This window comes from Ovis aries, chromosome 15 (genome assembly GCF_016772045.2).
Source record: "Ovis aries strain OAR_USU_Benz2616 breed Rambouillet chromosome 15, ARS-UI_Ramb_v3.0, whole genome shotgun sequence".
Classification (NCBI taxonomy): domain Eukaryota; kingdom Metazoa; phylum Chordata; class Mammalia; order Artiodactyla; family Bovidae; genus Ovis; species Ovis aries.
In genome coordinates, this window is record NC_056068.1 from 43,529,169 (window position 1) to 43,549,092 (window position 19,924).

At 48.8% G+C, this 19,924-nt stretch overlaps 1 protein-coding gene across 8 annotated transcripts in view; it reads left to right on the forward strand.

The window, feature by feature from the left end:
• DENND2B (DENN domain containing 2B) overlaps positions 1–19,924 on the forward strand; it is a 166,791-nt gene that overhangs the window by 119,423 nt on the left and 27,444 nt on the right. For all 8 annotated transcript variants that reach the window (XM_027979402.2, XM_042233081.2, XM_027979404.2 and 5 more), the window contains 2 exons: positions 8,096–9,355; positions 13,120–13,256. In XM_027979402.2, the coding sequence (XP_027835203.1) occupies positions 8,096–9,355; positions 13,120–13,256 (1,397 nt within the window). The remainder of the gene's footprint in view (positions 1–8,095; positions 9,356–13,119; positions 13,257–19,924) is intronic.

Sequence of the window (19,924 nt, forward strand, 5' to 3'; positions counted from 1 at the left end):
AAATCTGACCTTGTCTGAGGAATGAATTGGGAATATATACAGGAGTCAAAGCCAGGGTGCAGAAAGCAGCCTAGGAATGAGATTGTGTGAGAAGACACTCAAGTCTGGGTGCCTGGGAATGAGAACAAGTGGGGTTCTTCAGTCCAAGCCCCCCACCCCGTAGGTAGGAGTGAGGTCCCTAGCCCTTCAAGCCCGCTCACTGCTCACTGTTCTCACGGGCTGCGCTTGCCCTACTTGAACAGCGTTTCACTCTCCGCTGGATTATTCTGGTCATGATACAAACATGCACTCTGTACCCAACATTCCCCTCCAATTACCACCTCATTTCCTTGTTCCTCCTTTAGGGAAACCTTTTAAAGAGTTGTCTGAGCTCCTTGTCTCCATTCCTTCTCTTTAATTTCTTGACTTCCTTCCAGTCAGTCTTCCCTTCCTACAACTCCACCAGAGTCTCTCTTCTTAAGGTTACAGTGACTACCTGAACTAGGGGTCACTCTGCAGTCTTTTCCTTGCTTAGTTGTTAGCAGATTTGGCTCAGCTGATCACTCCCTGTTTCTCAAAGGTCTCAGGACATCAGGAAAGCTCGTGGTTTCCTTCCTTCCTCACTACGTGCTCTTCCCAGTTTTCCTTCGCTAGCTGTTCCTCCTCTACCTGAGCTGGAAATGCTGGAATGCCCCAGGGTTCAACCCTTGGACTTCCCTAGATACCCTGACTCCCTAGATGGTCCATCTAGCCACGTCAGTCAGTTCAGTCGCTCAGTCGTGTCCGACTCTCTGTGACCCCAAGGATGGCAGCACACCAGGCTTCCCTGTCTATCACCAACTGCTGAAGCTTACTCAGACTCATATCCCTTGAATCGGTGATGCCATCCAACCATCTCATTCTCTGTCCTCCCCTTCTCCTCCCGCCTTCAGTCTTTCCCAGCATCAGGGCCTTTTCCAATGAGTCTGTTCTTTGCATCAGGTGGTCAAAGTATTGGAGCTTCAGCTTCAGCATCAGTCCTTCCAGTGAATATTGAGGACTGATTTGCTTTAGGATTGACTGGTTGGATTTCCTCTCTGTCCAAGGGACTCTCAAGAGTTTTCTCCAACACCACAGTTAAAAAACATCAATTCTTCAGCTCTCAGCTTTCTTTATAGTCCAACTCTCACATCCATACATGACTACTGGAAAAACCATAGCTTTGACTAGCAGACTTTTGTCGGCAAAGTAATGTCTCTGCTTTTTAATATGCTGTCTAGGTTTGTCATAGCTTTTCTTCCAAAGAGAAAGTTTCTTTTACTTTCATAGCTGCAGTCACCATCTGCAGTGATTTTGGAGCCCAAGAAAATAGTCTGTCATTGTTTCCCCATCTATTTGCCACGAGGTGATGGGACCGGATGCCGTGATCTTCTTTTTCTGAATGTTGAGTTTTAAGCCAGCTTTTTCACTCTCCTCTTTCACTTTCATCAAGAGGCTCTTTAGTTCCTCTTCTCATCTAGCCATGAGGTTTTAAAATAATATCTGTACACCACTGACAAATCCCGAATGGAAATTTATAACCCCAACTCCTTTCTACCAGGTGCTCAGGCCCAGAACTATGATTCATCCTTGACTTTCCTTTGTCTCTGTTACCTCTTATCCACTCTGTCAGCCAATCTGATTGGCATAGCCCTGGAGAAAAATCCATCCGTCCTGCTGTCATTCTAGTTCACGCCACAGTAACTTCTTGCGTGGATTGTTCCAGTGGCCTTTACATGATCTCACTGTGGCCACCTTGCATCCCTAGAGTTCATTTTCTGATATGATCAGAGCATGTCATTCTTTAGCTCACACTCCTTTGAGAGCTTCCTTTCTCAGAGTAAAGCCCCAGCCTTCCTGTTGGTCTATGGGCTTCTCTGGTGCCTCTGACTGATCTCCAGCCCACTCCCCTTCTTCACACTCAACTCTGGCCACGCTGGCCCCTTGGTTACCCCCAGAATACAGTAAGTATGCAGTTGCCCCAAGCCTCTGCCTTCCTGCTCCTCTTGCCTGGAACATTCCTCCCCTGGATAAACACATTGCTCACTTCCTTAAGGTTCTGTTCTCATGGTCCCTGGCAGAGGGGCCTCCCCTGATCTCCTCCACTGTTAAGCTCTGCCTCTTTACCCTGCCTTATTCTCCTTCACTGGCCCCACAACCCTCTCACAGCATGGGTTTGCTTATTGTCTATTCACTCAAGACAAATAAAGCCATACTGTCCCTCTACCAGACTATAACCTGTAGAGAGAGACTGTCTAGTTTTAGTCTCTGCTGATCCTCGATGCCTAAAATAGTACCTGGTGTGTAGTGGGTGCTCAGCACATGCTGGCTGAATGGACGAAGAGCTGAGGTGTATCTCAAGCCTGTTACGGTTGGCACACTGTGGTCTGGCAACTAGGTGGCTTCCTTTGTCCGCCTGCTCAGGGTTCAGGGAAGGTTGGCCATGAGCTGCCCTGGGAGCCCTGAAGACCTGAAGCTGGAACCTGTCAATGGCAGAACGGGAGACCAGACCCCAGAAGAGGCTTTTCTCAGGTGCTTGGCTTCCTAAGGCAGCCTGGGTCCTGGCACTGTCATTCTCTTGACCGTAGTCTTTCCTTGTGCAACAAGGGGAGAGTGGCTTTTACTTCCAGCCTCAGTGTGAGGAATTGGGAAACAACTGGAGCGTGAAACTGAGGACCAGAGTGAGCACACTCTCCCATCCGTGCCTCGGAGGTGCCACCTGCTGTGTGCACTCACTGTCACAAGGACACACGCGTCCATCCTGTGCTCTAGGTGAAGATTCTCCCAAGCTGCCTCAACTGGGAAGCAAACCCTGATGGAAGCTGATTCTTGGGACTGCAGAGCTAGCTTCATTTCCAGGGAATGCTTGGGGGAGACCCCCAGAAGAGTGCCAGAGTCTTGAGCAGTGAGAGAAAGGGAGAGAGAGGTGCAGTCTGAACACGCAACCCTTGGCAGCTGGTCTCTAGGGAAGTGCAGGAGAGAGGCATGGGATGGGAGGCCCAGGACAGCGGTCCTGCACTGGGGTGGGGATGGGGGCCTCTTACACACAAGCCCAGCCTTTCCCACCACATCACTTTGCTATTGTATTGTAGCAAATCACCCTAAGACTTAGGGGCCTAGAACAATCAGTGATTTCTCACATTTCTTGTACATTCGCTGAGCAGTTCCTCTACTGGCTTCCCCCGGGCTTGCTTATGTAGCTGGTTCACTGGCTCCAAGATGACCTCACTGCGTGTCAGGCCCATGTGGTGGTTGGGGGGCCACAGTGACACTGTGCATGGCCTCCTCTGAAAAACCAGACTGGTTTTTCTTATGTAACAGACTCAGGGCAGAACCCCAAGTGTGTGAAGTTGGAAATGTCAAGGCTTCTTGAGGCCTCAGATTTTAAACTGAGATGGTTTATTTTCTACCATATTCTGTTCATCAAAGCAAATCACAGGGTCAGCCTAGAATCAAGGGGCAGAAGAGTAGACTCTACCTTTTGATAGCGTGAGCTGCAAAGAATTTATGACTGTATTTAATTTACTCCTTTCCTTTACCAGGCTCCCCTGGGGGCGTGTGTGTGTGTGTGTGTGCTCCCCTGGGTGTGTGGGTGTGGGTGTGTGTGTGTGGGTGTGTGTGTGTGTGTGTTAGTCGCTAAGTCATGTCTGACTCCTGGCTCAGACAGTAAAGAATGTGCCTGCATTGCAGGAGACCCAGGTTCGATCCCTAGGTTGGGAAGATCCCCTGGAGGAGGGCATGGCAACCCACTCCAGTATTCTTGCCGGGAGAATCCCATGAGCAGAGGAGCCTGGCGGGCTACAGTCCATGACGTTGTAAAGAGTTGGACACGACTGAGTGACTAGCCCTTTCACACTTCTCCCCTCCCACCCTGAATGTTTAGAATCAAAGGACAGAGGTAAACTGTTATAATTAGTTTATCAAGTGATCATTCTGAATAGGCAGCTCCTTGTTGATATTAGTTATTATCAAGCTACGATTGAGTACTGTGTGTTAGCGACTGAGCTCGACACTTGATCCATATTGTCTTTATTCCTTACAACAGTCTGCTGAGATGTGTGTTCTTTTAACCTCCATTTTATTTATTTATTTAGTGTGATCCGCTTCTGGTCATTTTCCTTTCTAAAAAGAAATATTAATTTTTTAACTGAAGGATAGTTACTTTACAGAATTTTGTTGTTTTCTGCCAGAGATATGGAAACTGAGGCTTAGAGAAAGTTATCTGCGCCAGTCATGTAAGTTGTTAGTGGCTGTGCTGGAACTGAAACACTGCTACTCTGATGTTCTTACCCTCTACTGAGAACAACCAGCCTAGATAACCTGGTGAAAAACTTACTAATAATAAACTGTCATAATGAGCTACAATGTTCGACTCATTTCATATCCATAGTCGCATGTGCCCATTACAACAACTCTGATGTAGTTAGAACAACATTTTGAGGAATTGATACTGGCGGCTTATAGAGTCTGTGTGGCTTTGCCCATGGTCACAGTCCTGATACCAGGGGGAATCGGAAACGTGCAGAGAAATGCAGTGAGTTCTGTCCTCCGGTGAGCCTTGGAGCCCATGAGGGGCGGGGCCTTATGGATGACCGTGGTATGAGTGAACGCCGCTGCTTTGTGATGAACCTGGAGGTGGCTAGACTCCAGGTCAACGTAGTCAGGCCTCCTTTTGACCCCGAGTTGCCAGAGCACATTGGCTTGGCCTATATGTGGGTCTGGGCAAGGAGCACCTGTGGCTCTGGGCCCCAGATGAGCCAAGATCTGAAGACCAGGACCTTTAAAGGAAGGGCCTGTGTCTCTCTGTTTTATCCTTCACTAGGAGAGAAGAACTAAGCCTCAGTTAAAACAGACTAGGCACTGAGAGAATTTCTTAACTTGTGGGATTGCCTTCATGTTCAAACTACTGAGGGAACTTTCAGAGTCATCCTTTCTGAAAGCATCGGAAGCAGACTGGGATCTTAACAGACCAGAGGTTCTCACTGTTTTTCTGTCCCCCTGTGGGAGCCATTGCCCCCATTCCCCAGTGGCTTCATGGACTGGTGAATTTCACCTTGAAGGTTGAGGAGCTGCTTCGTAGGGGAGCATTTATCAAAATACCTAGAGAGATGAGGTATATATAGTTTGAAAGGGCTTCCTGAGAGATTCTGAGTCTCATTAAATACTGGCCACCACTGACTAGGATTCAAGCTTCATGAGGACATGAATTTTTGTCTCTTGTTTATTCTGATAGCTAGTGCCTAGCGCAGGGCCTGGCATGGAGTAGGTACTCACTAATTATTACTGAATGAATAAACACATGACAAAGTCATCTTCTGTTAAAGGCATCTTCTCCCGCCTCCAGTTGAGAGTAACTGAGACATAGAGTCCTTTGTGTAGCCCAGACGCTTGTTGCCTTACAGGGCTGGACTTTGACCTTTTGCGTCCGTGGTTCTGTGGAAGAAGTGAGGGACCTGGGCCTTTCATGATTGTGAGTAGGTCAGGCTCTCCCCAGGCTCCAGCTTGGCATGTTGCCCTAACCCTGCCCGCCCTGGGGAGTACTTGTTTCACACCTCCTTGCTGAGCAAAGTCTCTTTGGTCATCGGCTTGGCTGGGCACCGGATTTCTCTCATCTGTGCCCATGTACACGTGGGATGGCTCTTGTTTGACTTGCCCTTTTAAAAACAACTTAAGCATGTTGAGGTTTCCTGTTGACTGGGGGCAGCCAAAGGTTATGACCCAACAGGGAATTGTTGGCCAATCCCTGACTCACCCGAGCTGCAGTTTTCTGTGTGTGATCGAGCAGCGACAGCAGCCTGGCTCAGCGGCAGCTGGCTGCATTCCCCAGATGGCATGGTGCTCTGGAGCCTGTGAGTCTGGACCGCCCCACTCTGAAGGCCTGGGGATTAGGGTCAGGTAGGCCTTGGGAGCATGCAGTGTTGGCGAAGCCCTGCTGTCTTTGAACTAAAGCAGTTTGGGAACATTTCTGAAAGTTGACAGTGGTTGCCCTAGTAGACAACTAGAAAAGAATGCTGACGAGGAAGTATGCCCATGGTTCTCTTCAGTCAGCTCACTTGTACCTTTTCCTGTCTTTATTTGTTCATCATTCATGGCGCACCTTCTAGATACCGAGTAGGTGTCCCTCCACCTGGAAGAAATCATGGTCTCATAAGGAAGACCGAGAGGTTCCCTGATACTCACAAACACTACAGTGGAGACAGGATTGTGCCCAGAGCTGCGGGGGTCTCTGCTGTTCTATGTCTAGGGACCCGGGCAGTTCACAAGAATGGTGGAGGTCACTGCCTCCTCTTTAGAGCAGCAACATAGCGTAGTCCTGGCTTCACATACCAGCTGAGACCTTGAATGAGATGTTTAACCTTTCTATACCTCAGTGTTTTTCATTTGCAAAATGAGGATAATAATAAAGTTTAATAACATGACAGAGTTTTGTGAAGATTGAATGAATAAATATGTTGCTGCTGCTGCTAAGTCACTTCAGTCGTGTCCGACTCTGTGTGACCCCATAGATGGCAGCCCACCAGGCTCCCCCGCCCCTGGGATTCTCCAAGGAAGAACACTGGAGTGGGTTGCCATTTCCTTCTCCAGTGCATGAAAGTGAAAAGTGAAAGTGAAGTCGCTCAGTCGTGTCTGACTTTTAGCGACCCCATGGACTGCAGCCCACCAGGCTCCTCCGTCCATGGGATTTTCCAGGCAAGAGTACTGGAGTGGGGTGCCATTGCCTTCTCCAAAATATATGTTAAGACCTATCATGAAGAAAATCAACCCTGAATATTCTTTGGAAGGACTGATGCTAAAGCTAACGTTCCAATATTTTGGCCACCTGATGTGAAGAGCCGAGTCATTGGAAAAAACCCTGATGCTGGAAAGATTGAGGGCAGGAGGAAAAGGGGGAAACAGAGAATGAGATGGTTGGATGACATCACCTATTCAATGGACATGAGTTTGAGCAAGCTCCGGTAGATAGTGAAAGACAGCAAAGTCTGATGTGCTGCATTCCATGGGGTCGCGAAGAGTTGGACACATCTTGGTGACTGAACAACAATGTAAAAACATTTATTTAGAACTGTTGCCAATATTTGCTAAGATCTGTGTGTTGATCTGGAGCTAGGAGGTGGCTTATGTGATGTGATACCACTGCTGGGGGCTAGAGCTGTGAAGGAGCTGGTCTTCTCTCCCCATTAGCCTCCTTTGAGACAGTGGAAATGATTCTTTCTTGAGGGGCCCTTCTGATCCTTTTGGGGGACTTCCCTGTAGCTCAAATGGTAAAGAATCTGTCTGTAATGCTGGAGACCAGGGTTTAATCCCTGGGTTGGGAAGATCCCCTGGAGAAGGGAATGGCAATCCACTCCAGTATTCTTGCCTGGAGAATCCCAAGGACAGAGAATCCTGGTGGGCTACAGTCCATGGGGTTGCAAAGAGTCCGACATGACTGGGCGACTAACACACACACCTCTGATCCTTTTGAGACCTTCAGGGATCTGAGTTCTGATCAAGACCCAAGCTGAGGTGGAGTGTCTTGTATCTGGTAGCAGAAGCCTGAGGGGAGATGGGGCTTGTCAAGGAAATAGATCACAGGGATCAAGTACATATTTGGGACCACTTTAGGAAGTGGGTGCTGGAGATGCTTTGTAGCAGCTCATGAGAGTTGAACATGAGTGTTTCTTCCCAACTCCACATCCAGTGAGGTCACATGGGTTGTCTGAACTCAGCCATAGTAGGAATATTTATATTGTGGAAGTTGGCAGGTGTGACGAATCTATGCTTTTTCCCTGCAAGGAGCTGGTTATTAAACATTTAGCAGCACACCCCTGGTCTTACTGCTCTCTGATTGCCAGAGGTGGACTTTGGGAATGCTCTGGCCTGCCGAAGACCTGGCTTCTACGGCAGACGGTACCCAGGGCCTCTAGGTGAGACCCATGGAGTGTAGCCCACTCTGGATAAGATGGTTCCTCCTGAGGACAGCTTTGGAAGGTACATTATTGCATATAGTACTTTGAGCTTGAGAGTCCTGTAGGAAAGGGGTGAGCTGGGCTCTTTAAGAATAAAACAGTGTTCTCCGTCCACGCACTGCCATTTCTCTTTTCTTTTTTTCTCCTAGGTCTCAGTCAGTCTCTCCACCTCCGGTTCTCTCCCCACCTAGGAGTCCCATCTACCCGCTCAGTGACAGTGAGACATCCGCCTGCAGGTACCCAAGCCGCTCCGGTTCCCGGCTGCTCCTCAAGGACTGGCATCCCCGTGAGCCTTCACCTCAGCATCCTCAAGCCCCCTCCCCCGACACCTCACCACCCGTCTGTCCCCTCAAGGCCACCAGCTTCAGTTATCTGGACAGAAGCCCTGCCGTGTGCAAGAGAGAGGACCAGAAGGAGAACGTCCGGGGGGCAGCCCAAGATGTAGAGGGCATCATTGCTTCCCCACCCCTCGCCCAGAGCACTCCGTCCCTGGGGTCAGCAGTGGGCCCCCGGAGTGTCTTTCTGAACCGTGCTGGCCCCCGTGCCCACAGCCTGGGCATCCGGGAGAAGATTTCAGCATGGGAGGGTCGCCGAGAGGCTTCGCCCAGGATGAGCGTGTGTGGAGAGAAGCGGGAGGGCTCTGGGGGCGAGTGGGCGGCCAGTGAGGGCTGCCCCAGCGTGGGCTGCCCCAGCGTGGTGCCGTCCCCCTGCAGCTCGGACAAGACCTTTGACTTCAAGGGCCTCCGGAGGATGAGCAGGACCTTCTCTGAGTGTTCCTACCCTGAGACCGAGGAGGAGGGAGAGGCGCTCCCTGTGCGGGACTCTTTCTACCGGCTGGAGAAACGGCCAGGCCGGAGCGAGCCCAGTGCCTTACTCAGGGGGCACAGCAGCAGGAAGGAGAGCTCAGCGGTGCTGAGTCGGATCCAGAAAATTGAACAGGCCCTGAAGGAGCAGCCAGGCCGGGGGCTCCCCCAGCTCCCCAGCAGCTGCTACAGCGTAGACCGAGGGAGATGGAAGACTGGGACCTTGGGCCCCTTGGAGGAACCCACAGGGAACGCGAGTGTGAGCACGGACAGCCGGGCAGGAGGAGCGGCTGGAGTTGGGGGGGAGGCGGGCCCACCCCCGGAGAGGGAAGGCAGTGGTCCCACTAAGCCAGGGACCCCTGGAAATAGCCCGACCTCCCAGCTGCTGCCGCCGAAGAGCTCCCCTGATCCCGCTGTGAACCCTGTCCCCAAACCCAAGCGCACCTTTGAATATGAGGCTGACAAGAACCCCAAGAGTAAGCCAAGCAATGGTCTACCTCCTTCTCCCACACCTGCTGCTCCACCCCCCCTGCCCTCCACCCCAGCCCCACCCGTCACCCGGAGACCCAAGAAGGACACACGAGGTCACCGCAAGTCCCAGAACAGGTAACGAATGCCCCTCCAGTGACGCAGAGCTGGGCACAGCGGCTTTGTTTTCAATGGAGGATGCAGGAGCAGACTATGGTTGCAGGTCACAGTTAGTAGTGCTTTGTAAATTCTGGAGCAGCAGATGATGTTAGGTGAAACACGAGCTAGGCAAAAAAGGTTGATGGTTCTTCTGCTTTTACAGGGGATCTTCCCAACCCCAGGGATCGAATGCATGTCTCTTAGGTCTCCTGCGTTGGCAGGCAGGTTCTTTACCACTGGGGCCACCTGGGAAGCCCTGCTTAAAAGTGAGTGGGAGGGTGACATGACATTCCAAATGTCACGTCCTGAAGATGGTGGCTGGTTTGGCCTTGGGAGTAGAGCCCTACTGGAACTTCTTCTATGGCAGGGGTGAAAGTGAGAGTCACTCAGTCATGTCCAGATCTTTGTGACCCCATGAACTGTGTGGACTATACAATCCATGGAATTCTCCAGGCCGGAATACTGGAGTGGGTAGCCTCCTCCAGGGGATTTCCCCAACCCAGGGATCGAACCCAGGTCTCCTGCATTGCAGGCTGATTCTTTACCAGCTGAGACACAAGGGAATGGTAGGGCCATCTTACTTTTAGATCAATGGGGCAGTCCCTTGAGGACTAGTAGGATCTTAGCCTCATAACAGGAGCAGCAGCAGCCTCATAACTACCTGAAATGCCAGCTAGAGATTTATTTCCTTGGCTGAAACATTATCTAAATACTGCCTGTTACCATTAACACAGTAGGGTTGACATATGTAACGTGATTTGCTCTTTCCTGAGGGCTGCCTGGGTGTATAGGAACCCTGGGCTTATATGAAGAGGGGATCTTTGGATCCTAAAAGGGAGACTGATGGGAAACAGGGAGAACATTTCATCTACTTCCTGGCTGTGTCCAGAAGGACCTGTTCTTTCATTGACTTCCTGGTCCATCTCAGCATTCCTGACACTGGACTTCCCAGACCATTTCCACAATTGTAGTGACTTGGGAGCTGGAGCAGCTGGAGTTGGTGCAGGTTGATAGGCATCTTGTTTTCTGAATAGGAGTAGGCTGGGAACCAGCTTCCTGTGCACGGCCTGTCGTCCTGCCCCTCACTGCCTTTCTCTTCTAACCTAATGTCAGGTGGGCATTCAGGTTTCTTTGACTTCTGGGGTTTCTCCAACCTGACACCGTACTTCAGGCTTCCACCCAGCATATCCCAACTCATATAGAAACTTTCCCGCCATATGCAGAGAGGAAAACATCACAAAGGCTCAAACTCATGAGCTAGAAGAGACCTTGGCTAAATGTAATTCCATGTTCTGGCCCACCTCACCATGCTCACTGACTCTGTAAGTCTGTCACACCCTGCTGAAATGTTTGCTTTGTCTTGTGTGTGTGTCTGTGTTAGTCACTCAGTCATGTCCGACTCTTTGTGATCCCCTGGACTGTAGCCCACCAGACTTCTCTGTCCTTGGAATTCTCCAGGCAAGAATACTGGAGTGGATTGCCATTCCCTTCTCCAGAGGAACTTCCCAACTTTGTCTTTAGTCATTTATTTCTAGAAAAATCTGTCTAGAGCCTGCTGTGCACCAAGCCTTTGTGCTGGTCAGGGGGACACAAGGGTGCATAAGATGTGGCTGTTGCATTCCAGGTGTTGGTTACCTGGCACAGGAGATAGGTGCACAAATACATTATAGATGCTGTGCCCCGTACCCAGATCCATAGGCATGCAGAATGCTCCCGAAACCCAGAGAAAGAGGCGTCTTAACTGGGGAGTGAGGGAACCCTCCTCAGAGAGGGAGCTGCTGAGCTAAATTTAGGAGAGCAGGAAGTACACAGCCAAGTGGAAAAAGGGGATAAGAGGAGAGAGTACTTCAGCCTGAAGGTTTTACACATACACACCCACATATTACATTCATAATGTATACATCCATCCATATATGGTGGAGTCACTTCAAATAAGAATTAACAGCAAAGTTAAATCTCTGTTCTTAGGGGAAAAAAAAGAATCTGTTTGAAAAGCACAGGCTGAGGATGAGTTAGTAAGTTTAAATCTGTTGTGCCAAAAAAAAAAAAAAAAAATCTGTTGTGCCTTGTACAATTCTCGTATTTAATGTACCTTTTTATTTTAAAAAATATACAAGCCATATATTTCTGTTATTCAACCAAAAAAAACCTTTTTAAAAGTCTGGAGGAGAAACTGACTATATCCGTCATCATGAAAGACCCTGTGTTGGTCCTCAATATGGCACCTTCCAGAGGGATTTTCAAGGATAATTTGGCTGAACATGGCTTGTGTCATTTGCTGACCTGAGAACTGCCTGCATGAGATGTTGACTCCACTGTATATGTTGCTGAAGGCTTGCTCTCACACCAGCAGCGGCTTGCAGGCCAGCTTTCAGAAACCTCTGTGCTCAGCCATTGGGTATTTAGCTGGTTGAGAAGTCTGGGCCGGAGACAGAGATCGGGGAGTTATCATGGTAGCAGTGGTAGATACAGTGATGGTTGTCAGTATGGGGCTCCCAGAAAGTGCAGGGCGAGAAAGAGAGCCCTGAAGGCAAAGCTCTGAGACTGTGGCATTGGAAAGGCAAGTGGAAAAGGGGACCCCTCACAGGAGCTTGAGAAGCAATTGAAAACTAGGAGGGCCTGTGTCATGGAGGGCAGGGAGGACAGCCCTGTGTGAAGTGTTCAGCTGTGATGAAGGCTGCATAGTAACCACGCAGCCAAGGACACTTTTAGTCCTAGACTTGTACTCCAGGGCCCTCGGGGTGTTGTTTATTAAACATGAGAGAAAGGACTGCATCAGCTGAAAGATCCAAGGGTACCCAAAGATGAGGAAGGTGTTAGTGGGCGAGAGGAGGGATTCAGTCAGTGCCTGCACTTTTCTCCCTCCCGGGGAGGGACCTGCCTTGGAGAGCAAGAGCATGTAACTCGGCCAAGCCTCCCTGTGAAGACGGGGAGTAGAGGGTAGCATGGGCTCAGCATGTCTGAGAAGCTAGCTAGCTGTGGTTTGGGAACCCTGTGGGAGAGGGGAAGGTTATTTGGGGGGTGGAAAGGGAGCAGATCACTAACCGAAGGGAAGGTAGGTCTTGGAAATAGCTTCTGGGGGCAAATTGCCTTCCCAGTTCCTTTCAGAAGTGGTGTGATTTGTCTTGAGGGCTCAGGCCCTTCTCATTTCAATGAACCAGCTGCTTCTGTGACCCCTGAACAGCCCTGAGCATCACCCATCCAGTGTTGAGCCCTTCCTGCCTGCTCGGTGCCTGAGGAGGCCTCAGATGCAGACATGGTGTGAGTCTCTAGACCAGACGAGGTCATGGCAGATACTTCTCAAAAATTATGTTCTCCAGGGCTTGGAGGCCCAGGTCAAAACCTCAGACCCTGCAGTCTGACAGCCTGCGCGAGTCTTACCTCTGTCACTTTATCTCCTTGGGCCTCAGGCTAGTCCATCGTAAAGTGGCACGATACCTAGCAGCAGCAAGTGAAGATGAATGGGCGAACATGTGTAGAGCATCAGACACAGCGTCTGACACGTGACATCCTTTTCAGCTATGATAGTTGTTATTGGTGTTAGTTGCAGGCACCCAGGCTGGGGCCTTTCAGACCATTTATCTCTTCATTTGGATGGTAAGTTTGGATCCATCTTGATGCTTTGCTCAGTGGCTGGTTTAGTGAGGAGGACCTCCAGTCTTGGCTGTTGCTCTTGGCCATTCCCTTCCAGGGCAGTAGGGGTGTGGTTCAGCCAGAATGACTCATACTCTTGTCATCCACAGAAAATCCTTTGAGTTTGAGGATGCATCCAGTCTCCAGTCCCTGTACCCCTCTTCTCCCACTGAGAACGGTACTGAGAGCCAACCCAAGTTTGGATCCAAAAGCACTTTAGAAGAGAACGCCTATGAAGATATCGTGGGTAAGCAGGGGCCAAGTGGCGGGCTGGCTCATCTGTGGTGTGCACTGCTGCAGGACAGGCACTCCCAGGTCCCACTTCATTCTCTCTGGGCAGATGTGGCCCGACTTCTGGAACTTCTCAAGAAAAGGGGCATCAGAGAAAGAGGCTTACCAAAGACTGAGCCGCTGAGAGATTAAAGCCTGGCTTTGAATGAATTGGAACCCAAAGGACTCCTGGGACCACGAAAAGGGGGAACCACACTGTCTCTTTATTTTTGAAAGTCTCTGGAGTCCAATAGGTGCCCTTTCTTAGCTGTGTATCCTTAAGCAAATCACTTTTAACTTTTTTGAGACCTTTTCTCTTATGAAATGATGATTTTTTAAATTTTTAATACTTAGTAAGTTTATATTAAAAGAAAAAGAGTCACTAACTAGCAAATGATGGAAACATACAGTTGACACTGGCAGAAATACTTGGGGAGGTGGGACAGAGGTTCAAGAGGGAGGGGACATAGGTAAGCCTATGGTTGATTCATGTTGATGTTTGACAGAAATGGTGATGATATTTTTATGGTAACAACAATAATAATAGTAGTAATATGCAAGATTACTGTTAGGATTAAATGAGATAAAATAGATATCAAAGTATCTAGCATGATACCTGGTCCTTAATATGTATCTCTCCTACTCTTCCCTTAAAGTAAGTATGAAAGTGTCCGAGATTTCTCTCTGCTTGCAAGTTGGCAAATCTAGTCTGTTCAGGTTCACAGATAATGGCAGAAGACAGAGGTGCTTGGATCACAGAGGACTTTACTACTCGTGCACAATGGGCCACATGAGCTTGATGTTCACACAGGTTCCCCTTGCTCCGCAGTCCCATGGGGCAGTGTGGGGGAGGTCCAGGTAGAGGCTGTGCACATGATGGGTCTATTATGTCGCAGCCGAGGAACCTCAAGCTTAGGAAACCCCAAGCTTTTCCAGGGGCTGCTGGCAAACCTGGTCAACCTTTGCCCCATAAGCAGACATTGTCCTTATTATTCTGGTCAGGAAACAGATCTGCCTCTGCCCTGGAGGGAGACTCTATCCTCCCAAGGCTGATGCTCTATAAACATCTTTGAAAAATACTTGGGAACGATGAATTTCTCGTGCTCAGGTTGGAAATGTAGAACACCATGGAGAATTGTCCTCCAGGTACTGAGAGGATATTGTGTTGGCAAACTTGCATCTGAGCATCAACAAAAAGCAATAATAATAATAGTCAAGGCTCAGTCAGTTCAGTTCAGTTGCTCAGTTGTGTCTGACTCTGCAACCCCATGGACTGCAGCACGCCAGGCCTCCTTGTCCATCACCAGCTCCCGGAGCTTACTCAAATTCATGTCCATCATCGGTGATGCCATCCAACCATCTCATCTTCTGTCGTCCCCTTCTCCTCCCACCTTCAATCTTTCCCAGCATCAGGGTCTTTTCCAATGCATCAGTTCTTCACATCAGGTGGTCGAAATATCGGAGTTTCAGTTTTAGCATCAGTCCTTCCAATGAATATTCAGGACTGATTTCCTTTAGGATTAACTGGTTGGATCTTCTTGCTGTCCAAGGGGCTCAAGAGTCTTCTCCAACACCACAGTTCAAAAGCATCAGTTCTTCAGTGCTCAGATTTCTTTATAGTCCAACTCTCACATCCGTGCATGACTACCGGAAAAACCATGGCTTTGACTAGATGGACCTTTGTCAGCAAAGTAATGTCTCTGCTTTTTAATAGGCTGTCTAGGTTTGTCATAGCTTTTCTTCCAAGGAGCAAGCGTCTTTTAATTTCATGGCTACAGTTCCCATCTGCAGTGATTTTGGAGCCCAAGAAAATAAAGTCTCTCACTGTTTGCATTGTTTCCCCATCTATTTGCCACGAAGTGACAGGACTGGATGCCATGATCTTCATTTTCTGAGTATTGGGTTTAAAGCCAACTTTTTTACTCTCCTCTTTCACTTTCATCAAGAGGCTCTTTAGTTCTTCTTCACTTTCTCCTTAAGGGTGGTGTTATCTGCATATATGAGATTATTGATATTTTTCCCAGCAATCTTGATTCCAGCTTATGCTTCATCCAGCCGAGCATTTCTCATAATGTACTCTGCATATAAGTTACATAAGCACAGTGACGATTTATAGCCTTCATGTACTCCGTTCCAGATTTTGAACCAGTCTGTTGTTCCATGTACAGTTCTAACTCTTGCTTCCTGATGCTTCTAACTGCTGCATATAGATTCTCAGGACGCAGGTCGGGTGGTCTTGTAGTCCCATCTCTTCAAGAATTTTCCTCAGTTTGTTGTGATCCACACAGTCAAAGGCTTTGGCATAGTCAATAAAGCAGAAGTAGATGTTTTTCTGAAACTCTCTCACTTTTTCAGTGATCCAGCGGATGTTGGCAATTTGATCGTTGGTTCCTCTGCCTTTTCTAAATCCAGCTTAAACATCTGGAAGTTCATGGTTCGCGTACTGTTGAAGCCTGGTTGGAGAATTTTGAGCATTATTTTGCTAGCATGTGAGATAAATGCAATTGTGCAGTAGTTTGAGCATTCTTTGGCATTGCCTTTCTTTGGGATTGGAATGAAAACTGACTTTTTCCAGTCCTGTGGCCACTGCTGAGTTTTCCAAATTTGCTGGCATATTGAGTGCAGCACTTTCACAGCATCATCTTCCAGGATTTGAAATAGCTCAACTGAAATTCCATCACCTCCACTAACTTTGTTTGTAGTGATGCTTCTTCCTAAGGCCCACTTGACTTTGCACTCCAGGATGTCTGGCTCTAGGTGAGTGATCACACCATTGTGGTTGTCTGGGTCGTAAAGATCTTTTTTGTATAGTTCTTCTGTGTATTCTTACCACTTCTTAATGTCTTCTGCTTCTGTCCATACCATTTTTGTCCTTTATTGTGCCCATCTTTGCATGAAATGTTCCCTTGGTATCTCTAATTTTCTTGAAGAGATCTCTAGTCTTTCCCATTCTGTTGTTTCCCTCTATTTCTTTGCATTGATCACTGGGGAAGGCTTTCTTATCTCTCCTTGCCATTCTTTGGAACTCTGCATTCAAATGGGTATATCTTTCCTTTTCTCCTTTGCTTTTAGCTTCTCTTCTTTTCACAGCTATTTGTAAGGCCTCCTCAGACAACCATTTTGCCTTTTTGCCTTTCTTTTTCTTGGGGATGGTCTTGATCACTGCCTCTTTTACAGTGTCTCAAACCTCCATCCATAGTTCTTCAGGCACTCTGTCTATCAGATCTAATCCTTTGAATCTATTTGTCATTTCCACTGTATAATCGTAGGGGATTTGATTTAGGTCATACCTGAATAGTCCAGTGGTTTTCTCTGCTTTCTTCAATTTAAGTCTGAATTTGGTAATAAGGAGTTCATGATCTGAGGACACAGTCAGCTTCCGGTCTTGTTTTTGCTGACTCTATAGAGCTTCTTCATCTTTGGCTGCAAAGAATATAATCAATCTGATTTTGTATTGACAATCTCTACACATGTCCATGTGTAGAGTCTTCTCTTGTGTTGTTGGAAGAAGGTGTTTGCTATGACCAGTGCATTCTCTTGGCAAAACTCTGTTAGCCTTTGACCTGCTTCATTTTGTACTCCAAGGCCAAATTTGCCTATTACTCCAGGTGTTTTTTGACTTCCTACTTTTTGCATTCCAGTGCCCTATAATGAAAAAGACATCTTTTTTTTGGTGTCAGTTCTAGAAGGTCTTATAGGTCTTCATAGAACCATTCAACTTCAGCTTCTTCAGCATTACTGGTCAAGGCATAGACTTGGATTACTGTGATATTGAATGGTTTGCCTTGGAACGAACAGAGATCATTCTGTCATTTTGAGATTGCATCCAAGTACTGCATTTCAGACTCTTTTGTTGACTATGATGGATACTCCATTTCTTCTAAGGGATTCTTGCCCACAGTAGTGGCAAGATATAATGGTCATCTGAGTTAAATTCACCCATTCCAGTCCATTTGAGTTCCCTGATTCCTAAAATGTCAAAGTTCAGTCTTGTCATCTCCTGTGTGATCACTTCCAATTTGCCTCGATTCATGGAGCTCACATTCCAGGTTTCTATGCAATATTGCCCTAGTCGAGGCTAGGTTGAGTTTATTTTGGGGTTTTATCTTAATTCTGGCCAAATTCTCCTCAGCGAGGGCTTCCGTTTTGTTCAAGTGAAGTGTGTGTCTCAGCACAGGTCCCCGAGGAGAAGTCTGCGTCCATGCACTTGACCTCTCCTGCACTCCTCCCTTTCTTCTCTCTGCCTTGGGCCCTGGGGCTGAAGACCATAGTCCTAAGGAGTGTATTCATGCATTCGTGCTAAGTTGCTTCAGTCATGTCTGACTCTTTTTGACCCCATGGACTCTAGCCCATCAGGCTCCTCGGTCCACAGGATTCTCCAGGCAAGAATACTGGAGTGGGCAGACATTCCCTTCTCCTGGGATCAAACCCTGGTCTTCTGCCTTGCAGGTATATTCTTTACCTTCTGAGCCAATACATAGTTTCCCAATTACTTTTGATAATGATCTTCTACCAGAGTGGTACAATTGTTTACAATTGATGAACCAAAATATCATTATCATCCAAAGTTCATAGTTTACGTTAGGTTTCGCTGTTGGTGTTACACAGTATATGTGTGCACTAAGTCACTTCAGTCATGTCCAACTCTTTGCAACCCTATATACTACAGCTCTGCAGGCTTCTCAGTCCATGGGATTCTCTAGGCAAGAATACTGGAGTCGGTTGCATGCCCTCCTCTGGGGATCTTCCCCACTTGGGGATTGAACCCACGTCTCTTAGGCCTCTTGCATTGGCAAGCTAGTTCTTTACCACTAGTGTCACCTTGGAAGCCCAATGAGTGTGTTACAGAGAGGAATGGCCCGAGTGGAGAGCCCCCAGATAAGACCGTGGGATCCTAGGAAGAGAGTCATCTAATCCCCTGTTTGATCTGAGTCGCCAGGTTCCTGCTTTTCTCCTCACAGCCTGACTACTCCAGTGTGTCTGGGGAGCCAGCAGCAGTACTCGACCCACACAGGCACTGCTTTCCCAGGGTCGGGGTGTATTGGATGTGGCCGCCTGAGGCTCAGTCCTCTCTGAAGGTCTGTGGGAGCGAGATTCCCCAGAACAGCAAAAGGGCCTGGGGAAGGAGGCCCCTTCGGTTACCACCTGGGAGAAGCTTTGTATTTATGGCAACCCAGAGCTGAGCTCGGTCAGGAACTGTGGGGGGCCGAGGCACAGCCCCATCTTCCTCCCCACTCCAGAGCAGGGTGCACTCCTGTCTCCTTTGTTCTGAGAGAAATCCTTATATGTCACTGCTGCCTGGGACCCTGGAAGCAGCCGGGGTGGCTGCTGCGGTGGGCAGGGCAGGCTCCAGCTTTCAGCTGTCCCCCTCAGGACCCACGTGCTGCTGGCACTGGGGCCTGAGCACTCTCTTCTGTGAGAATGCTCTGCAGCCCTCTTGGGACCTCACTGGGGAATGCTCTTGCATCATCTGAACTGGAATAAAAGAAAGGGATGCTCCGACTGTTTCTCCCTGTCCAGAGCTCCACAATCACAGGGTTCTGTTTGAGGTTATTGGGGGGCTGTGCATGTAGTGTTGGGGGATGGAGCGTGGTGTGAGGTGAGAATTTTGGAGGCACTGTTCTGGGCAACAGAAATGTTCTCAAGTGCTCCTTAGGTTAGAGGTTAGAAGGGGTAGAGGGAGACAAGTGTTGTGTTTGGGCCTTGGCCTCTTCACTCGGTGGAGGGGACTTCCTGCCACTTTGAGGTATTGCGTGAGAAGGCCAGAAAATAGCAGAGCAGTTTGGATGCCTCTTAGATGGACAAGCTAGAAGCCTGAGTAAGGGCTGGGCTGAGGTAAGGCTGGAGCCGGGACATGTTCCCTACCTGCTGAGCTCACTTCCGGATCTTTGGAGTGCTGTGTAGAGAGGACGGGGTAAGAGAGGATGGCAGGGAGGGCCCCCCTGGGGTTCTTGCTGCCCTGGTGCAGTGGGGATCAGGTGAGTTTCCAAATCTCTGGCTGTTCAGTGCCCTGGGTGCGTTTTCCTCCTTTCTGTCATCACAGTAGCCCTTGAACTTCTAGACCTGCCCAGGGAGACCAGAAGGAAATTCAAGGGAGGATGTCTGGTTGACTTACCCTTTCTCCTTCCTGGAGACAGTCCAAGAATTAGGACCCCTCAGAGGCTTCCGAAGGGGGCCCTCGTTGCTGAACTTTGAGTGTGACTTTCACTTTTGCCTCGGACCGACCAGAGCCTGACTTCCCGGCAACCTTCTCTCTCTCTGTTTAGCCCAGCCTGTGCTCGGTGAGGCTGAGGGTGCTTTGGTTTGGATTATCCAGTTTTTGCCGCCTCCCTTGCCCGGGGACAGACAGAGCTTTGTTTCGGGTGTGTGATAATGGGGCTGTGGCAGGGAGGCGGGAGGTGGTCAGAGAGCACCCACGCTGAGTTTTTATCTTGGGGGCCAGCCCATCGGTCTGGAGTTCCTGGTCTATAAGAGGCCAAGTGCCAGTTGGTCCAGAGACTAATGCGTCTTCTCCATGAGCCCTGGGCTTGCAGCACCTCCCGCCTATACCCGGCCTGATGCCTTGGGAACCGGGGTGGGATACTCCAAACCAGGCTGACATTTACCCTTCTGATTTGCAACACAGTGGTCCCGAAATAAAGTTAG